This window comes from Planococcus citri, chromosome 5 (assembly GCF_950023065.1).
Source record: "Planococcus citri chromosome 5, ihPlaCitr1.1, whole genome shotgun sequence".
Lineage (NCBI taxonomy): Eukaryota > Metazoa > Arthropoda > Insecta > Hemiptera > Pseudococcidae > Planococcus > Planococcus citri.
Genome location: NC_088681.1, coordinates 20,203,525 through 20,223,131, shown reverse-complemented (window position 1 = coordinate 20,223,131; position 19,607 = coordinate 20,203,525). Strand labels below are relative to the sequence as shown.

General features: G+C 34.8%; 2 protein-coding genes across 7 annotated transcripts in view; one reads left to right on the top strand and one right to left on the bottom strand.

Annotated features, from left to right (window-relative positions):
- Positions 1–19,607, bottom strand: part of Mical (Molecule interacting with CasL) — a 146,300-nt gene that overhangs the window by 101,097 nt on the left and 25,596 nt on the right. The window lies entirely within an intron of this gene.
- On the top strand, positions 7,099–8,249 carry LOC135848336 (uncharacterized). Its single transcript, XM_065368234.1, has one exon. The coding sequence runs from the start codon at positions 7,099–7,101 to the stop codon at positions 8,149–8,151; it is 1,053 nt and encodes a 350-aa protein (XP_065224306.1). The 3' UTR covers positions 8,152–8,249.

Sequence of the window (19,607 nt, the reverse complement as noted above, 5' to 3'; positions counted from 1 at the left end):
TAAAAACGGAACGTGAAACAATTTCAACTCTTCTTGTACAAAAAAATTAATAACTTCTTGAAAATCTCGTTAAAACTCGACTGGTGAAATGAAACAAAAACAAATCAACGAACTGAAAAAAAAAACAATAAGAAAGAATACGAGTAGATTGAATGCGAACGCAAAAGAAGACACAGACGATGTTACTATCTTGCTAACATACTCTGAATCATTAAGTAGAATTTTTAAATTAGTCACAACAACTGCGATGATGACTCACTGACGATCGGAGACCTTCTTTACTTCTCGTCGTGTCATTCTTCGCGTCGATATGCCTGTTTGCTTGTAATTTTTACGTTTCGTTTTGATAATATACATATACGTACAAACAATAGGTCTAGATTAGGGCAGAAGAAGAGGTAGGCGTGGAGAGTATTACCTTTGATGAAAGTTTTTGTCATTTAAACAAGCTCTGTCTTTGTTATATGCTGCAGTTTGTCGGTTTGTTGTGGTGAAATTTGATTTGGGAATTAAAGCTTTGCGAACATAGTTTACATCATAAGTAAATGGACTCGACGACGCTGAGATGGAATATTAATTAGCGTCGAAAGGTCTCTATTGCATGTACGTCTTTTATGTGTACAATATTAACTCATAACTCGAACTTGTTTGTAAATTTAGATACCGTATGTGGGAAGCTTTTAGATAATACTGTACTGTAAAGGCTAATATAAAGCTTTATGAAACAGTAAAATTTTACCATCGATGGTGGAAAATTGGATTAAATCGAAGGTGTATTTCTCAGAATATACCTGTCATGAACTTTTAATGCTTTTAATGGCCGACAGCAAGGAGACTGCATTTCAAGCCAATTTATTGCGTAGGATGTAATGGTTTTAGGAAGCATATCGACTGATGATAGGATTTTCGACTGGAAAGCTAAAAAATAGGATAAATTTTACGCGAATTTCTGAGAAAAAATCGAATTTTTCGAACTCATGCTGTAGAGTTGTTTTTTATTTGTGCAAACAATCTGTACAGATTTCGAAGACAAAACAAGTTCGATGCGAAAATATAGATTGGAGAAATCGGCGACACGACCTGCGGAGACCGCAGAACGAATCTCAAGTTCAAGGTACATACAATATTATACATATCGCGATACCTAGACCTACCATTTTAGGTAAAAAATGTAGGCGTTTGAGGCGTCTGTGTGTTTTTTCTTACTTCAGACATAACGCGATTGTATAGATCCATTACACATACTGCCAATGAAAGCATCGTCGAATGGGTAAAATTACATCATCGCCATTATTGTGCTGCTCTGCTCGGTCGAAGTATAAAAAAATTATTGCAACGAAATTTTTTTTTTACGTCGTTCCTATACTACTACGGTGATGAAAATGCTATGTATAGCGTGATGATAGAGTAAAAACGTCCCCTGCACCGTTCGCATGCCCTCCTTTTTTTTTTTGCAATTACTCGTAAAGGATGAACGTGAACCGCGTTGCGACGCTTTTACGGCGGCATTGGCCTGCTGACGGTTAAAATTAACAAATTATTATGTTTTTAACCCTATTATTATTATTATATCGGATAAACTGGCGATATTAATGAAAAACCTAAGTGTATTAACGTAGTACTGTAGTAGGTATATAGGGTAATACGTAATCATCTATATAGGTAGTTTTTTCTCTGTTTTTTTTTTCATCGTTGTTGATGGAAGTGTCGTCAGGCACGTTGTGGACACGTGTCGTGGTGATAATTATCGCTTACTATTAGAAGACGTGTCGTGTCGTGGTCTCTCGATGATGACGACAGCGTGTGTACTGCTAGACACGAATATAATCGATATAAATGGTACGTGAGTGACCACGAGTCTGTGGTCAGGACGTCTGCTTTGTTCGGAGATGATTAATTATGGTATATTGCTGCGGTGTAAATAGAGATGTACGTCTATTGAGGAAGCAAGAGGACGAAAAATGGACGGTCTAGTTTCGTTTGGTGCTGGAATTTTACGTATTCGTTAAATTGAGAGGAGGAGATTTCATGATTGCTTGGTGTGATGTTTTTATTGTCCGTATCCTAGATGGGTGAAAAATTTGAATTTGAAGCTTTCTTTGTGCATTTGTTTTGCGCTCGAGTGTCGCGGAAGTCATGGAAAAAATTACGGTTTCCTGACTTTAAATTGGTAAAATAATCAAATAACCTGAAATCAAATTATAAAGTGATGAAAATGCCATTACAGGGTGTCTCGTACAGGAATTTGTTGGCCGAAAATCACTACCTTTCGAAAAAAAATCGTTACCTTCCTAAATATTTTCAATATTTTCAATTCAGCTCCCCTCCCAAAAAATAGATATTTTCATTTTTTTTTTTTTGGTCTGGAGTTAAAATTGACTCAATGATTATAAAACCATCGCTATTTATTCAAGTTATTACAATTTCTCGTATGTAGGTATTAAAAAATTCAAAATGAACGAATTCGAAAAATATAAAAATATAAAAATTAAAAATAAAACAATTCAAAAACAACTAATGACAAATTGACAGAAAAAGGAAGATCTTTTTGACGATTTTGACCAAAAAGGTGAGGCTTGAGGGCGATTTTGGCAAGAGAACAGCATTTTTTTTATAGGTACTACACTAATTTTGGTAAAAAAAAATCAATATTTTTAGTAACTTTGGTAAAAAAAACAGAACGCTTAGAAATTTTGACCTACGTATAATACAACAGAAATTTTTGGTACCTATTATGTATTTGACAAAAAAGTAGACGTTTTCGGCCAATTTTTTTTCAAAAAAAAAAAAAAAAAAACAAGACTCTTTTGTCTATTTTAGCAGACAGGCTTTTAAGAGGGGGAAGAGTCGTCGATTTTTTGAAAAATTTTTTATTCGTGAAATTCATCATTCGGAAAAATGGCAATTTGAGACTTTTTCATCCTGGAAAGAGCAATTGGAGAAATTTTCAGGAACCCGAGTTGACTAGAAAAGGTTTTAAGGCGTTTTGAAGTCTCCAGAAATTTTTTTGGAAATTCCAGTTTTCCAGAAAATGAACTTTGGCACTTAGTTTTTCAAATTTTTCATTTTTCACTACCTTTCAAGCAAACTTGCTATATAAATCACTAAATTTTTCACTACTTTCACAACCAACATTCAAAATCACTATCTTTTCACTACTTTCACTACCTGTAGACACCTTGCATTAGAACGCAGGTAACCAAAATTTTAGGTTTTGAAGCTCATTTTTGAAGAATTTTTGAAAAATTCAAAATAACTATTTTAAGGACAATTTTCAAACTTTTTTATGAAATATACATTTTTTAAGCAAAGTGAACCAATGTGAAAAGTTCCATCATCTCAAATTAAATACTCACGAAAAATTTTCAAAAAGAAAAAAGTCATCACAAGCTCAGTTCCAAAAATTTTCGAATCCTCCTCCCCCCCCCCCCAAATAAAAAAACAAAACTGAAATTGCATCCAAAAAAATTAAACATAGCTCGTACTCAATATTTTTCGAATAAAAGTAACTCAAGTAATCAAAAAAGTCCGGAAAAAGTAATCAAAAAGTAACCCAAAAACTCGATACTCGTAAAACAAGTGTGTAAAACATTTTAATGCAAAAAAACAAAAACAAAAAACGTCTCAATTAGATTCAATGTAGGAGAAATAACGAAAGAAAACGCTCTATCCAATCAAAATCTGATGAAACTCAATCGAGATTTTGGTAATTTATACAATTTTTGTTGAAAAAGTGGGACTATTCCGCAACTTTTTGGCAAAAAAGCGAGATTTGGCAAGTGTGATGAAAGGCCGGAATTTTTCGCTATTTTTGACTGAACGTAAGACAATGGCAATTTTATCAAAAAAGTGAGATCAGGACTTTTCGGCAATATTATTGAATAAACAATTTTCGACGATAGAGCGAGACTTTTTCCACGAATTTTTGCAAATAAACGAGATTTTTAAGCAGTTTTTGACAAAACGTTGTAATTTTTTGAAACTTTTTGCAAAAAAAAAAAAAAAAGAAAGGTCTTTAGTAATTTTTATGAAAAAACAAGAGTTTTGGCAAATTTGACGAAAGATGAGATTTACAGCAGTTTTTGGCAGAATTAAATCTCTACTGTCTGACAGTAATACTCAAAACCTTAGACTCCTTACCTTCCTGAAAGAAATCGATCTGTACAACAAAATCTAACTCCAAATTGTCTCCACGTCTCTAGCCAAACGGCTGTACACGGCGTGGTTAAATAAATTTAAAAAAAACAAAATTATTAAACATTCTTTTCAAAAAAAATAACTTTGGCAGCCAAAATTTTAAAAACGTAACCAAGTAGGTACAGGACCTGATTGAATTTTTGTTTTATTCTGAAAATTTTCACTACACATGTACACAATCCTTCTTTACTTCTTACAAAGATGAAATAAAAATTGATTCAAAAAAAAATTAAAGAAAAAAACTTATCACAAGCTCAATTCCAAAAATTTTCGGATCCCACTCCTTCCCTACCCCCTCCCCTTAACCCTCCCCAAAAAATCTGACACTGAATTCAAAAGCTCTTCGTTTTTTCCCAAACGTCGATTTTTCGCATTGCAAAAAAATATTGAAGTTTCTCACGAAAAAACATTTTTTTGAAGGAAGAATAATGCAGAGAAACGAAATTGCAAGACATATTATTTCTCACCAGAAGAGAGTGATTTCTCCTAAAGAGCTCAACTTTTGTTATATTTTGAGCAGAATTTGTAAAATACAAATTAAAAATTAGAACCCGTCACTTTTTGCCTCACAGACGTTGAATTTTTGAAACCTCGAATGAATATCTTCCTGTCCCCAAAACGTGAATTCTCGTGATTCATTATCATTATCAACGAGGAAACACACTCATAGAGTGTAGCCTATCTCATTCAACGTCATCTCTTCTGTTAAGCCTTCGTCATTGATATCAGATTAATATGTACAACGAATGGTGAAAAATCGTCGTCGTCGCTCGTTTGAATAATATGCTAAGCTTTCGTTCGATTAACGCACATTCGACATATCAAGTACAATAAGGCACTACGGATAATAATGAATATAATAATGCGTAATAAACAACGTATTTATGGCAAACACAATGCGGATACATTGACCAATCGTTGCATTTTATGTGCACATTATATTGTACATTCAATATGTGTTTTCAATACCAATGTACGAGTTATTGTTGAAATTCTTATTTTCATTTTAATAATGGATGAATTTTCTCTGATTTTTCCTACTGGGTGTTCGATGAAATGAAAGGTTTGGCAAAACGTCATCAACGTATGTTGTACTACGTATACAACTACATACAAGACGCATGATGCACGTTAAGTGCATGCGAAAAAGTGTTACGGTAGGTTTATTTATACGACTTGACGTTCTGAAAGTAAAACCCAATGAAAGGGAATAGATATACCTGCTACGTTTATTTTTAAACTGTATCGTCAGAAATACCAAGAAGTTGAACTGAAAGTAGTCGAGATGATCGATAAATTGAAATTTGAAAAGTGACATCATTCGTATGTAGGAAGTCAGGTACTTAATGCTTTCAACTTACGTCCACTTGATTGCAATATTTACTGGCTAGCTCAATAAAATATCGAGCATAACAAAATTTTTAAAATTCTCTCTCATTTTCAACACAATTCCAGGCAAAAATCAAACCACTACGAGAACGAAATTATACCTCAATAAAATGATCACATACGATATCTAAAGCACCAATTTTCCACCAAATTCGTCTAATCAAGCCCCATATACCAGGCCCTAAATCAACACTCAACCTCACAATACTCAACGCCAATAATTAATAACAAACTGTCAAAAGTCGAAAGTCGAAAGCTTCAACCTTGATGAAATTCGCGCAAATAACACGTACCTATAACGAATTAGCTGAAAACGTCGCACGAACGTGGACGCCTCCAGTTTTGAAAAACGCGGAAGTTGTCGATCTCGATACACATTTACATGGTACGAAAAACCTACGCGATTCGCTAATAACATTACCTGCGGCGTCTTGGCACTTGGCATTACACACTCAATAACTTTATTCGCGCACTGTACATATTTTAAATGATATTATAATCTCGAGCTAGGAAACGAGCTTCGACATTTGCACCATATTCATAATTATACTTACACTAAAATCATAAGTATCAACATCGTTTAGCGTATTAATAATTATGGCGAGCGAGGTTAAGTCGATGCGACGCGACACACCAAATTCAAAATTAAATCGTTCGTAGACTCCGCTATCCCTCTTTCTGCAGTTTCAATTTAACGCCAAATTTTGCACCGACATTGTCAGATACTTCAAGCAGTAAACTAATACGATTGATGTGGTTGTGTCTGCTCGAAAACTAATCCAATACTTGAGAAAGTTCACCAGGGTTTTCCAATTGGTGTTTGAGAATGAAATTATCGTTCTTCATTGAATCCATCATCTTTGCAACCCCCTCCAGGATGTCTACTAAAATCTAGAAAGCTAAATTCGTGTTTTTTGTAGCTTTTTCGTACTCCCTGCAAAATTAAATTTCGACCGTGTCAATGTCGTCAAATTTATCCATAGTTACCTCCCCCCCAATCAAGTCTTCGAAATGTCCACATATATTTTTAAAAATATTCCAACAAAATTTTTTTGAAATTTTTTCTCCGCGAAGGTACCCACATAAGATTTCAAAATTCGCCCTCTTCACCCCTCCCATCATTTCATCATTTTATTCAAAAGAACGAGAGAATTGTCAAAAAAAAAACAAATTCACGCACCCTCTAAGAAAAATCGTACAGTTTAAAAATCTAAATTTCAGACATTTTTGTGATTTTTGGACTACTTTTCTGTTTTTGAACAATCATTTTTCAGAAAATTTGAAAAAAAAACAAGTGGCCCAAGCAAAGTGGGGGCAAAAGAAAACTTCTGATTTGGAAATTTTTTTTCTGTATTTTCTTGAACTCTTATGGTAAACAATTTGGGAAAACCAAGGGAAAAATTCGCAATTTTGGACGAATTGTGCATCTTTTTTACAACTTTGGCAACCATACTGTTGAATTCTCAAAAAAAATTGGAATTTCGAAAGTTGGCTGCGAAAATAGTGAAAAAGATGCACAATTCATTTAAAATCGAGAATTTTTCCATAATTTTCTCACATTTTGTGTCAAACGATGATCTCCTAAATTCTATCACTTCAGAAAACACTCAACTACTTCATTTTCCAATAAACCCCAACCCACCATGGCTTTCTTTCAGCCCAAAAATTGAACTCACACTAACGGAAAAATCCCAAAGACACTCTGCAAATCATATCCAAAACTATAATACTCTCCTTGCCAAATACCCAGACTTCGTTCAAATCTATACAGATGGCTCAAAATCAGCAGACAGTGCGGGCTGCTCAGTTATCCATGACGACCACGCAATACCTTTCTCATTGCCTCACCACTTTTCAGTACTCTCAACTGAACTTTATGCAATCAAACTAGCGATTGAGTACAGTCAAAATCTTATCTCTAACAAAATTCTAATACTATCAGACTCTCTATCAGCCCTACATTCAATCCAAAATTTCCGCAAAAAGAAACAACATCCAATCTCCCAACAAGTAGTCCAAATCCTACATTCATCAAATAAAGATATCATCTTATGCTGGATCCCTTCCCACTCCAAGATCCCTCAGAATGAAAAGGCAGATGAAACAGCAAAACTATCGCTAAATATGTTCCCAATACCAAATATTCCAATTCCACTCTCAGACATAAAACGAAACTGCAAGATTTTCGTTCACCGTTCTTTTCAGAGATCGTGGGATCTGGTCCCAAGTACCAACAAACTCAAGCCTATAAAGAAAACAATTGATTCCTGGAAAACCTCCTTTCAAACATCTCGAAAAGATGAAGTCATTTTGTTCAGACTTCGAACAGGCCACTCCTTACTTTCTCATGGCCATATCCTAAATAAATTACCTAAACCATTATGCGAAATCTGCAATATCCCTGTCTCAATTAACCACCTAATAACCGAATGCCCAAAATTCCAATCTGAAAGAAATCGTCTAATCCCAAACCCCACTCTTGAATCTCTACTGTCTGACAGTAATACTCAAAACCTCAGACTCCTTACCTTCCTGAAAGAAATCGACCTGTACAACAAAATCTAACTCCAAATTGTCTCCACGTCTCTAGCCAAACGGCTGTACACGGCGTGGTTAAATAAATTTAAAAAAAAAAAAAAAAAAAAAAAAAAAGTAAATTCAATTTTTAAAATTTTAATTCCATTCTCAGTGAACTTCCAAGTCTTGAAGTTAGAAAAAACGTGTGCAGGTTTCACTTTTGTAACTTAATTGCATAATTCTTCCTCAACACAAAAGCAAACGGGGTTGAAGTTTATTCTACAAGTTTTAGCTTATATGGTACACTGGTCGAAAAATAATTCTAAAAAATATTATTTTTGGCACGAAAATCGGTTTTTTAGACTTCAATTTTTCATATTCGAAGGATGTAGATTTCTACGAAATTTAATTCGAAAAAAAAGAGAAGTAGCACGAACGAAGCAAAGGCAAAAGCTTTTGAAAATTGTTATTCAAGAAGTACGGAACAGAGGAAATTGAATAAAAATTGGAAACAACGACAAGTTGGATACTGACGCCAATTTTTTTAGAAAATTTTCGTGCTTTCCGAAGAAATTTCTATACTATGTATTTTCGTGTTTTTATGCTACCAAGTCAAATTCACCCTTTTTTCGTGCCCGTATAGACACTCTGTTATCAGAATTGAAAAGCAAATCGAAAGTCCTGAGTGAAAAGAGAGTAAGGGGGTGAGGAGGGTGAAAAATTTCACTTTATCGAAAAAATGATTTGGTATCAAATCATTTTTTCCACAGGCGATCTTACCATCAAATAACACGTTTTAAAATTTTGATTCGGAAAATTTCTTCATCTTCGCCACCCCCCCCCCTTAAAGCATATTTTCTCGAAAATACTGAAAAAAAATTGTAAGTCACAACTTTATTCAATTCAATGGCATTTGGCATTTTTGAGTAATCAAGGTGTCTAACAAAATCTAAAAACTAAAAAGAATTGGACCTTGGAAGGACTTTTTAGAAGGACATTTTCAAAATTGAAAATGTGCTGTTCCCCCCTCCAATTCATTTTCATAAAATTGCTAAAAAAAAAAAAAAAACTTTGGAAATTTAGGTATAATTTTTAAAAGAAACAAAAAATAATCAAGAAAATATGTACATCAAAAAAATATGGATTATCAATTATCATCTACATACAAAATATTCAATTTTTTGCTATCATTTGACGTCTTAAAAAAATGAAAAATTCTGAGAAAATTGAGCATTTATTTTTCGCTTGATTTTGATTAAATGACAGAATTATTTGAAAATTCGGAAAAAGGAGGACCTTATTCGGGCAAATTGAAGGACTTTTTTCTGACTTTTTTGAAAAAAAGGATCCATAGGCAAAAAGACAAACTTTTCCTGACCTTCTGGATCGGAAGGACTGTTAGACACCCTGGTAAGTAATGAAACCATTTCCTCCCTTTTTCATGAGCTGTTGTTGAGTAGATTTTTCTTCGTCTGGGGTGATCCAATTGTAAAAATTTCCAAGTTTTGGCTAAAATCTTGAAAAAACTAGAAATTTGGAAAATTTTTTGTTCTGTGCACTTTTTTTTGGGAAATTGTAGAAGCTCGAAAAAAGTTAATTTGAAACTGACTCAGTCTCCACTCTTCTTGGAACAGCTCAAAATCAGGATTCAAGGCAATTTAGGGTCAAAACTACGAGACTTTCAAAAAAAAAATACTGAACAAAAATGGTTGTGCACAAAATTTTCCAACTACGTTGAACAGTTCTTTTAATCTTCAGAGCATTCATTTGTTAAACAATTTCGCATAGAATGAATAATATTGAATTTTTTCAATTAAAAAAAAAAATTTTCTCACTTGGCTTTTGAATTTTTTTTTTTTCTACTAAAAATGAAAGTATGCGATAAAATTTACATCAAATGATTTATAAAAATGATGAGATCAGTTTTTTTTGTACTTCCTATTTTTTAATCTCTATTGTGCCCTCAACTGTGTACAATTCATCCCGATTTCATACCTTTCTTAAACAGATTCATTCGATCGATAACATAAGATTAGAGTATGGGGAGATAAACTCAAAACACCTCGAAAAAAAACACCAACTTGTCACTTTTTACCGAATCAACGATATAGGTAAAATATTATAACTTAATACGCTGCTCAGTCGTCGTCAAACCGTTAGTGTCGGATTTAAAAGGACAGTCGTCCCAAGGTTTTAGATTTTAATACAGCTTTGAGCCCGTCTCTACGTGGATTAAATTCCACACTATGCTTCGAATAAATTCCTAAGTGTTTTATGTGTGTAGGTTCTATAGGTAGTTAGAGATAGGTATGGGTAAGTTAAGTACGGGCAGGCAGGCGTTTAAAGCTGCGCAACCCTCGCACCATGGTTATACGAGTATCTTATGGCTATAAAAATACAAGTATACTTTATACTTTCAGAAGACGACCAAGTCGAAGAAGCTTCTTCTTCACCACTATATACCCTCACCGCTGCAACTTATATAATGCTCTCTTGAAACACAGCGTGGTTTTTATTTTCGAAAGAAATACTTGTAATGGGCGTTATTAAATCAAGGTCGAGTTAATTTCATTCGTTTCACGACTAATTTACCCCCTCATTCCTGTCTTATTCGTCGTCGCACTCAACGTTGCTGTAAAGTTCATTATAAAAAGTTTTTATACTCGTACGTCAAGTAAGCCTTTAAAAATTTGCGAAATTAAAAAGAGCTCGTGGTGATGACGTAGCTTTAGATGCTTAAAAATAAAAGTTCAAAAATGACGAAGCACGAGAAATGGAGGATCGATTTTTTTTCGAATTTTTGGAGTCTTGCGGTGGATGAAAGTAAGAAAATAATGTTGAAATTGAATTATTTTCTGTTGTATTTTGGCATTGGCGAAATGTTTATTGAGGAATTCTTCTAGTGTTTAATAAAATATCAGAAGGGGGGGGGGTCAAGAAAAAATTGGCATTTTGAAGTCACCATCAAAGTTCAAAATTTTCCATAAACATTCAATTGCAAAAATAATACACGAGAACATCGAGAAGTGACATTTTCTCTTTATTTTTAGAAGAATTTTTCAAGATTCTCCATTATACGAGTAACTACATCTTTATCTAAAATGTCATAATTTTCATAACTTTACACGCCATTAAGTTGGGCTTTTTGAAAAATAAAATCAAAATAATACGTTCGAAACCTCGAATAACTGACATGGAATGACCTGGAATAACAGGCTTATTTCTGGACACAGTGTTTTTATATAATTTCAGCCAACTCTTTCCCTTCCTTACAGCAGCTTGAAAACTCCATTTTATAATGTTAAAGGCAAAGACTAAATAACCCTTAGATTTATTACGACTTACGGCGAATCGATGTACGAGCAAAGAGAAGGAAGGGGCATATCCGACACGATACATTAAACTGAAAAAAATACACTATCAACTCGATTAATACTTTTTATTGTCTTCTCTCAGTCTGCGTATTTGGTCGCAAAACAAGAGACTCGTCGTTGACCTAGCAGAAGAGGGTTTCAACATCCTTTTCCTTCCCTCCCCGATCCTCATCCACTCAACACCGATATACTTAAACTTTGGGCAATGAAATCGAACAACTTTATGGAATTTTTCGCACAATCATCGTGTACCCGGGGTTTTAGTTTATTGTTAAGGGAAACTCGTCTCTCATAAGATCGATTTATGTATATAGCGTCCGTCGTCGTCGTAGTCGTAGTCGTAGTCGTCGCTTGTGCATGGAGAAGGCGGCTCTGGCTCATACTTGAAATCCCCTTTTAATCGCTGTGTGTTTCTACAACCCCTTGACTTATCGCCGGTAACCGGAGTAACCACTGTGTTTCCATCTCTTTATTATACGTTTAAAATCGTCGACATCAGGACGAACGTGAACGTACCTATTAGCCGGCCACCCTGACCCTGCCAGGCCTTCACGCAAATCCGATTCCGGCGACTACGTTTCTCGTTTTCAAAATGTATAAAATTATTCCAAAAATTTCGTCGAATATTTTTTGCCTCGTGCGCAACATCATCATCGTCGTCGTCGTATAGTTTTTATTCGAGCACGTAGTAGCTGATTTCGTTTTCCATTTTGGATAAATTGAAAGAAAAATAAATTCGAGGAATTTTTTCCCTTCTCTGGTGTGTGTTTTTCGACGGTGAATTTTAGTACGTCGTATTTTGTATTACGCCGAATATTGTCGTCGTCGTCGCTTCTTTGGCGTGCTCCTTTTTTTTCATCTTTTAATAAAATATTTTCAGCGAAAATTTTAATTTATCTCGCAATAATTTCTAATTTCCTTTTTACGCGGTATTATTTTTCTTTTCAATCCGTAAAAGTACGTATTTTCTCAAACGAAAGGTATTTCGACGTATAATTCCGTCGGTATTTGACTTTTTTTTTGTCAAAAGATTTTGTCGTAATGTTTAAGAAAGATTATTTTCCTCGAATGTTTCTCTTTGCTAGTCATCGGGTGTTACGTATTGCAAAATTCGAGTTGATTCTCGAAAAGTCGAGAGAGGTTTTAATGAGGCCAAGGACCGAAAAAAACATTGAAAGTAGAAAACATCGGAGGTTGAGAGTTGACTATTTGAAAGAACAGAAATTAATTTTCTAGACTCGTGTTTTTTCAACAAAAAAAATGGTCCGAAAATTTTGGAATGTAAGTATACGATTGGGAAGCTTCAACTCTAGGAACCTACTATTCAAAGTCATATTCCATCAGACTTGAGTTTCATTTTCGACGACACAAAGTGAAAAAATGTATTTTGAGGTCAATTGATTAAAAAAAAAAAAAAAAAAAAACTCAGAATTTCAAAATGTGTGATTTGGGCAGCTATAACTCGAGGAATCCCCCATTCAGGATATTACCAATATTTTTACTTCCCACACGTTTTGAGGGGCACTTTCGACATACTTTTGCCAATTTGTTACAAGTCAGATTTGATCGTAATAGAAATTTCAGAAATTGGCCACTTTTTTCAACGTTTTTGATATTTTGGACACAAGTATGTAATGTCAAAAATTCTTGGAAATTTTTTCCAAGTTTATAAAAGTCAGAGAGAACATTTTGAAACCTGATAACATCACAAATGTCAGAAACTGTTCCTTTCTTTCAAAGTCTTTGAAAATTTGATTCAATGTCAGGAATCTATCAAAATAAAAAAAATGCTGTAATCAACATTTTTTTTAAAAGTCAAGCATAATTTTATGAAATAGCCCCCCCCCTCCCGCGCAAAAAACATGTCCATATCTGAAAAAAAAACTTGAAACGTAAAAATGTACGATTGGGTAGCTAAGAGAATAATTTGTCAAAGTCATACTCACTCCAAGTACCCTACCAACGTATTTTGAGAGCTATTTTCGACATGAGTAAGAAAAACCATATTTTTGAGCGCAAATTTAAAAAAAAAAAAATACCCTGGAAGTAAAAAATGTTCGAAGGGAGCCACCACATAGTCGTTAAATGAAGGTTGCGCCCCACTTGTTGATTTAGATTGGATTTGAATCACCCAAATTTGTTCATGTGAGGTATCATGAGAGTTCTGCGCCAGGAGTTAAAATGCTGCTCTTTTGCTCCTGGCGCAGAACCCCCTTAGTAATCGTCTACTGCAAAAAAGAACCCTTTTTGAACCGGACAAAGCCAGATTAAAAGAGCATGCAAGAATATATCACCAGTCAAAATTCCAGGAGCTAAAGTCCAATTTTCGATTTTTGGTGAATTTTTGATAATGAAATGGCTAAAAAGGGAGGAAAATCAAAATTTCACTGAATGAACCTTGAAAGCTGAAATTCGATATATACCTATATTCGATCCAGCGAATTGATTGGAGACAGTTTCAAATCGTTTTGGGGTCTTCTGGAGCCTCCAGCAAATTATAGAAAGTTGAAATTTCCACCAAATTTAACTAAAAATAAAATTGAAAAGCTCTAAACTCGCTCTGTATCCTAATCTCAACATCCTGAGTTAACTGGAAAAGAGTTCGAGGCATTCTGGAGCCTCCAGTGACATTTTCGAAATTCCACTTTTCCATCCAAAATTGGTGTCCATCGATTCGAAACCTTCTTTTTGTCCAGCGATTTTGTAATTGAAAGGTTGAAAAATTTCATATTCCTCCACCGTTTCATCGCAGAAAGCTGATATTCAGTTTATACCCCAATTTTAATAACTCGAGTCGACTGAAGCTGTTTTGGAGCCTCCAGCAGCATTTTGAGAATTTCCGTTCTCTAAGGGAATTTAGCCAGATTTTTTGCAGTTTTTCAGGATAGTGAAATTCACTTCATTTGGTAAAATTTGGAGGAAAAATCTGCTGGAGGCTCCAGAACTGTTCAAAACGGTTCGAAACCGCTTCCAATCAATTCAGTGGGTCAAAAATAAGAGTACGTACCAAATTTCAACCTTTCAGGTCAATTTGTTGCAACTTACTTTTTTTATCCGAGCTTTCTAGACCTCAAAATTAGGTAGGTATCTATGAAAAATTCGTGTAATCGACGGCTTGGTAAATTTTCAGAAGTGCTGATTTCGAATTTTAATTTCAGCCTACTAAGCCTCATGATTTTAAAAAAATTGGAAAATTCGAGTGACTATGGTTTGTTTGGGTTTTAGATTTAGAAGTGCATTTTATTTCAAATTTCAACTCACTTTTCTGACCCGAAAAAAATGAAAAAAATTCGTGTGGATAACTGCTTGCTGAATTTTTCAAAATGGCTGATTTCTAATTTCAATTCATCTCTTTTCAATAACAGCCTAAGGTAATAAGCCCCCCTCCAAAAAAAACGAAAAATTCGAATGACCTTATGACCTGTTAATGTATGGTTTTAAGAAGTGCTGATTTCAAATTTCAACTCGCTTTTAAGACACAAACTCTCTAAATTTCGCAATTTTCTCCCAAGTTTTGAAAAAAAAATGAAAAATTCCGGTGATCGCCCAGGCATATGTTGGTCAGCATTTTAACGACTGCAAATTTCAAGTTTTGAAACTGTCAGAAAAGCTTCTTTATTCATTCTTGAAAAATACCAGTATAGGGTAGGTATGTGCAAAAAGCTTCAATATTTTTACTCCCTAAAGATTTGTTAAATTAAAACAGCAAAGCTCCATCAATTATTATAAAAAATGTCAAATAAGTATGACTTCTTCCCAACGGTACACGTCCAAAAAATCTCAAGACAGAACCCCCCCCCCCCCTTCAAACAAACAACGGCTAGGCAAGGGTTCAATTTCACACCAATTTTTTTGCCTTCTTTTCACCTCTTGCAAAAACTGTTTAAAATCCGCCTACATTTCCATTAGCACTACCGCAGCGTTGGTTCAAAAAGTAACCCCAAAAGGTTAATAATTCTTTCCATTAATTAGCACACGGTTAAAACGATGAATGCGACGAGTACTAAATTCTGCCAAATGCATCGTCGTCGTCGCTAAGCAACTAGGAATTTATTTCGTCTTCAACTTCGTACACTTATACGTATTGCTTATACAATGTAGATATTCTTCACAACTCCATACACACTCACTATCTCGATCGGCCCATTAACAATGGCAAAAAAAAAACTCCACGCTGAACTTTTCTTTCTTGCAGCGATCGCAAAAGCTCCCCCTTTTTCAACTTATCTGATAAGGAAAAAATCCGAATGGATGAAACTATTCGAACGAAAGGAACAGATTAACTTCTCACGATGATTTGTATATATACGTACCTCTACCTACGAGTATGTAACATAGGCGATATTTCAGGTACAAAAACGATAATGGGATTGGGCTTTTCAAAAGCTCATTGCTTTTGTGTTTACAGTCTGCCATACGTGTTGTTTCAAAACAAAAAGATTATTTCGCTAATACCAACCAAAATATACGTATATTAACGCCAAACATTGCGCAAAAATCTATTTCAGAATCGAGTCTCTACAGACACATGGTCGTATACTCATGAGCAAACAAATAATATGCGGTATTACGTGATCAAATTCATACACACGTATGGGGAAAAAGTTACCCGTCGAGGCTTTTTAGCACCTCGCTGCACGCTGCCCTGACACGTCAACAGCACGCGATCTAAAACCCCCCTCACACTGGTCGGTTCGCCCCCAGCTTGGGCTCAACACACCCCCACAGTTTGGCCAGCCGTAATCCCTTTATGGTTGGGCAAAATATAGTGGTATGTTAAAAATTGCTGCTGTAGAGGAATACGATTGCGTCGTATTTACTCAAAATATTCTATACGAAGGGGTACACGGTGATGGACGCGAAGCAGGCATCGTCGATACGACGCGCCACCGTCATTGCCCCTTGCATGCCTCGCCGTGTTTTGTAGCATTTGGCAAAGCGCCTGTTTCGTTGTCGTGTTTCGTTTCGGGCCGCGGCCCATCGTAAATATTTTCTCGTGAAAAAATTTTCTCTCCCCGATCACGTTTTCTATATCGTTCGAACCGTCTACAACAAGGGTTAAAGTACGTCGCGCCTCGTTCAATTTTTCAAAATTTAACACCCACCCCAGCCTCGTCCTTACTCGTACGAAAGTCTATCGCCTTTAACAGCATCGCAGAAGACGTGTCTGTTCTTTTCTCCTTTCTTTGCCATTTTATCTGCTCGCAACTATGGCATTAGCGTGTACTAAATCACATGCTAGTCATTGTACTATACGTACGTAACGTACGTATGACTGTCTGCTCGAATAACTTGCATCTAGACGACGACGACGACGCGGGAGGACGACTCTAATGCGCTATTTGATATTTAAACGAGCCAAACAACAACGGGAAATTTGTTCGAGAAAATCCGCAATATTCTCGCTGACATTTGAGTAAACGTAGCTGATGTCGTAGCAATACTATAGCATATGTCGTCGAACTTGAGCGAGCATCGTTCTCATCGTCGAAAATATACAGCCAAAAACGTGTATTACTCGTACATGCTGCGAAAATACCGCGTACACGTACGTATCGAATTTTCAATTACGATCACGAGTTTTCCCATACACATATGACTCGCGAGTGTTTTCATAATGAAATCTATAGGTATACTCACGAAAATGAGGATCACATATTGGCGAAAAAATTCGTTGTTTTTCTATAATAATGAACATCGTGCGTTTTCGTGCATACCTGCGAACAAACAAAAATTCAACATTAGTATCACGTTGAGTCGTATATTTGGAGAAATTACAGCTAAATTGAAAGTAATATGATTGTTTTTATCAAAAATAAACAACGAAACCTGAATTCATCAACTTTACGAGTAAAATTACCACGCATTTTACGAAATTACCCGACATAACCACGAAATACCGTAATTACCGCGCTCATGCCAAGGGTAAGTTTACTTCATAAGTGATTTTTCATCATTTACCAGCGATTACTAAATTTTACAGAATTTCAGATCATCAGTAGGACGAGAATTACGGATAATTACCACGAATTATCGATAAATTACGTCAATTACCGATAATAACAGTATTTTACAGTTGATTATGGGTATTATGGGTTAATTACAGTAATAACTGTTTGTTTTCAAGGAACATATGATACGTTACAGAAAATTAAATTGTCATCAACTCGCAGATGATAAGTGATTATCGCAAATTACCAATAAATCACGTCAATTACCGGTAATAACGGTAAATTACTGGAAATTTCGGTAAATTAAGGGTAATTGTGGAAAATTGCCTACAATTGTGATAAATTACGCGTAATGATCAATGATCATTGATCACAATTATGGTGAGTCAATTTTTTGAACCTTACAAAGGGGAATCGAAATAAGAGAACCCCAGCATATTCCACCAAAAAAATTATTCGATTATTTGATTATTTCTTTAAAATTCAAAGTTGGTCAATTTCTTACAAAAACAAAAAATTGATCAAATTGGCAAAAGAGCTGAAACTAAGTTTGCATCCTTTCTTCAAACACCTGAGTCGATTAGTGACGGTTTTGAATCGTTGTGTAGCCCTCAGTGGATTTTTGAATTCTCCAGTTTTGAAAAAAAAACGTTTTAAAAAGTAGAATGAAAACTTAATTCAGCATCTAAAAATTTGGAATTACCATCTTTGTGACCCTTTCGATCGATTTAGGCACATATTTTCAAAATCTTTTTTTGTCGGTTCAAATTCAAAATTGTTTCCAGCAATTAGCTATCATTTTTTTTTGGACGGAGGGGGGGGGGGAATTAGAGTGTACCCTATCTTCCACTTTCCGAGTTGAATGATGATGATTTTGAACGGTTTTCAAGTCTACAGAGCGTCAGTAGATTTCGAGGAATTTTTCATCTGAATTTCATTTTTACTCTACTCGCAGCATTTTTTCGAAAAATGAAGAGTCTGAAAACCTGCTGGAGGCTTCAGACCACGACCAGTTCGAAACCATCATCACCAATCGACTCAAAAGGTTCAAAAAAAGTACAAACCAAATCTCATGGTCAGCCTTTCAAGTACTAGTACGTCAATTTGATCAAATTTTGTATTTTTATTTTTTTCATGAGAAATGGGCCAAATTTAAATTTTTTAAATTCACCAAATGAAATTTTAGCACCTGAAATTTTCGCTGTGGAAGTATTTTGGCGTTCTCTTTTGATGCCCTTTGTCCGGGTTGAAAAATTCTTTGTACAGATTGGGATACTTCTCTTGTTGGGTAATCTGGGTAAATTACTCGTAATTGTGGTAAATCAAAACTTCAAAAGTATTCAGAATAATTCAAGAGTTATTTTGGTAAATTACGGGTAATTTTGGTAAATTACGGGTAATTTCGGTAAATTACGGGTAATTTCGGTAAATTAGGTAATTTTGGTGAATTGTATGTAATATTAATAAATTCAGTGTAAGTGCAATTTGGTAAATTACAAGTTATTTTGGTAAATTACGAGTATTTTGGTGAAATACGAGTAATTTTGGTAAATCACGAGTAATTGTGGTAAAATACAAATAGTTTTGAAAAATTACGGGTAATTTTGGAAAATAACAGATCAGGTGATTATGGCAAAATACGTGTAATTACGGTAAATTGCTGGTCACTAAAGAAATTCACAATGACACATTGTTCAAATTTGTGAATTTTTCAATCATTATTCTTGATGAAAAGGAATACTCGTATTTCAAAAATCTGTCTCGGATGTTTTCATTTTTCCGTCACTTCAACAAAAAAAAAAGGTATAGCATATTTTTGTTTACTTCGGAATGATTTTCTCATATTAATCAAGTACGTATTCGTAGAAAATAAAATTCAGCATAATCTCACACAATCGATGGAGCGAAGCTATCGCAAGGTGCATAAATTTTGAAGTAGTTCTTTACCACAAAAGTTAAAAACCCCAAACTTTCCCATTTTCTTCCACCAAAGAACATTTCGCTCAACTTTGACATAACGTTCTAATTTAATTAATTATCATTCCAGCAAGTCAGACATAAACAGAGAAGCTTTTCGTCTACAAATCTAATTACTGATACGAGTAAGTCTAAGTACCACGCTGTCAACAGAGTATTTCGTACCTTTGTAAAAGTTTCGCTTCATCGTTGATCGCTCGAA

Bases quoted from the DNA above. Each gene is read 5' to 3' on its own strand.
- LOC135848336 (XM_065368234.1), top strand. From the start codon at position 7,099: ATGCACAATTCATTTAAAATCGAGAATTTTTCCATAATTTTCTCACAT.